Source organism: Homalodisca vitripennis, unplaced genomic scaffold, assembly GCF_021130785.1.
Source record: "Homalodisca vitripennis isolate AUS2020 unplaced genomic scaffold, UT_GWSS_2.1 ScUCBcl_1605;HRSCAF=5443, whole genome shotgun sequence".
NCBI lineage: Eukaryota > Metazoa > Arthropoda > Insecta > Hemiptera > Cicadellidae > Homalodisca > Homalodisca vitripennis.
Genome location: NW_025777739.1, coordinates 87,607 through 89,478, shown reverse-complemented (window position 1 = coordinate 89,478; position 1,872 = coordinate 87,607). Strand labels below are relative to the sequence as shown.

Genomic DNA, 1,872 nt, shown 5'->3' with positions numbered 1-1,872 from the left:
GGTTATTGTGGCTCTAGAAATGTTTGAGGATAAAACATAGTTTCAATATTTTGTATAATGCCGTCACATCAAAATGACAACTTTAATAAAAATTGAAAGAAACTACCATACATTTTACGTTATAGTATCGTACATAAATCCGAAAATATAAAAATTTAGTCCTAACATCTTTCTTTGGTCCTCGTTCCTTTGAAAATCTAAAATTTCTTTTGGTTCTTCTTATCTTCAGACCTATGTCAAAAAAGGTTGTCTAGGACATTGCACTAACAAAAAATTTTTAAATTTGTTTTATTTGATAAAAATACTAGTTTTTGTAACATAATACAGAAAAATATGTCAACTGGATAAGAAATATCTTTACGTTAAAATGTTAAAAATTTCCAAAAAATAAAAACAAAAACGAATATGAGGTAACCAAATACTTGACACATTAGATTAAAAGTAAATCATTAATCCTTATTTTAATTAACTAGTAAATTATTAACAAAACGCAGGTGTGAGATATGTGAAAAGTTAATGTGTTTGGTACTATAACTGTCCTAATACAGCATTCTTCACATAAATAACATGTTTTTTTTCCTGCAGGTATTTGGAGAGGTCACCATGATCATTGAAATAACGACTGCAGTTGAATTCCTGATTCGTCTGCTTCAGGGGCAGCACCGGGGAAAACAACTGAATAATAACACAACTAGCTTCTTTCAAAGACTCTCTGATTAAGTTGTTGAAAAACAAATACAAAAGCCACTGGTATCCAGAGTACCCGAATAGAGGATCAGCGTATCGATGCATCAGAATTAACGGTACCATGGATCCAATTGTGGCACAAGCTTTTAATGCAACAGGTTGTTCAGCTAATTCCTTAAGGGCACTCTTTCCCCATGAACTTACTGTTTGGATCGACCCAGAAGATGTATCGTACAGAATAGGAGAAAATGGAAGCATTTCTCTTACTGTACGGTACAGAATATAAAGAAGAGCAAGCAGTTAGTGTTTCAACAGAAGTCGCTCCACCAACACAGACCACCTGCAGTTATGTGACAATTCAACCCCCAGACGGTATTCTGTTACGCATATGCAGCACCTGTTTTAATAGAAATGGATCAACTCCAATCGCCTTCAATATGCTACAGTGACCCAAGACAAATGGAGCCATTCAACCTCCAGACGGCACTTCTCCCCCATGAACTAACTCTTTGGAACCACCAAGAACATTCAGAAAAATATTCAGAAGAAGATGTATTCTATTACTCGTATACAGCACCTTCGATCTCATACAGCGCAGAGCCTATTCATGGCATCTTCATTCAGTGGTGTTCGTGCTGATTGACCTGTGATATTTTAAAATGATTAGTTTCTGCTCCCTTTTAGTTAGTAATAAATAACGATTGATTTTTCACCTAACTTATTCACCGAACTGTTTGTAAGTAAATCTTAAAAAATGATTCTTTTATATTTTAGAAATGGTTGAGTACCATAAAGTTAGGCCTTTGGATTTTTAAAGAAAAATAAATAATTCTTTTATAGTGAATTATTTATTTGATGTATTCAGTATTTAAATGTCTCTTGTATGTCAGAGTCAAGTATTAATTATTTTTCTCATAAATGTCTTACCGTGTTTATATTTTGAAAAATGTTTTCTTTTTGACTAATTGTAATGTTCGCGTGCATCTTGTTTCTTTATGTTAGTATGTTTTCTTTCAAAAGCTGTATGTTTCAATGAGTTATAATTGTATTTATTAATTTTATTTTTACTGCCATATGTTTATACTTAAAATTTGTTAAGATTTTAGTTATTTCTATTTATAATCATCTATTTCAATTATTTTTATAATTAGTTTTTTTAAGTAATTAGGGATTTAGAATTAATAT

At 31.5% G+C, this 1,872-nt stretch overlaps 1 protein-coding gene across 1 annotated transcript; it reads left to right on the top strand.

The window, feature by feature from the left end:
* The first annotated feature begins 603 nt into the window (after positions 1–603).
* LOC124371565 (protein BTG1-like) lies at positions 604–973 on the top strand. Its single transcript, XM_046829913.1, is given in 2 exon segments — positions 604–681; positions 683–973. Coding segments are annotated over 2 exon segments (369 nt in total).
* The last annotated feature ends 899 nt before the right edge of the window (positions 974–1,872 follow it).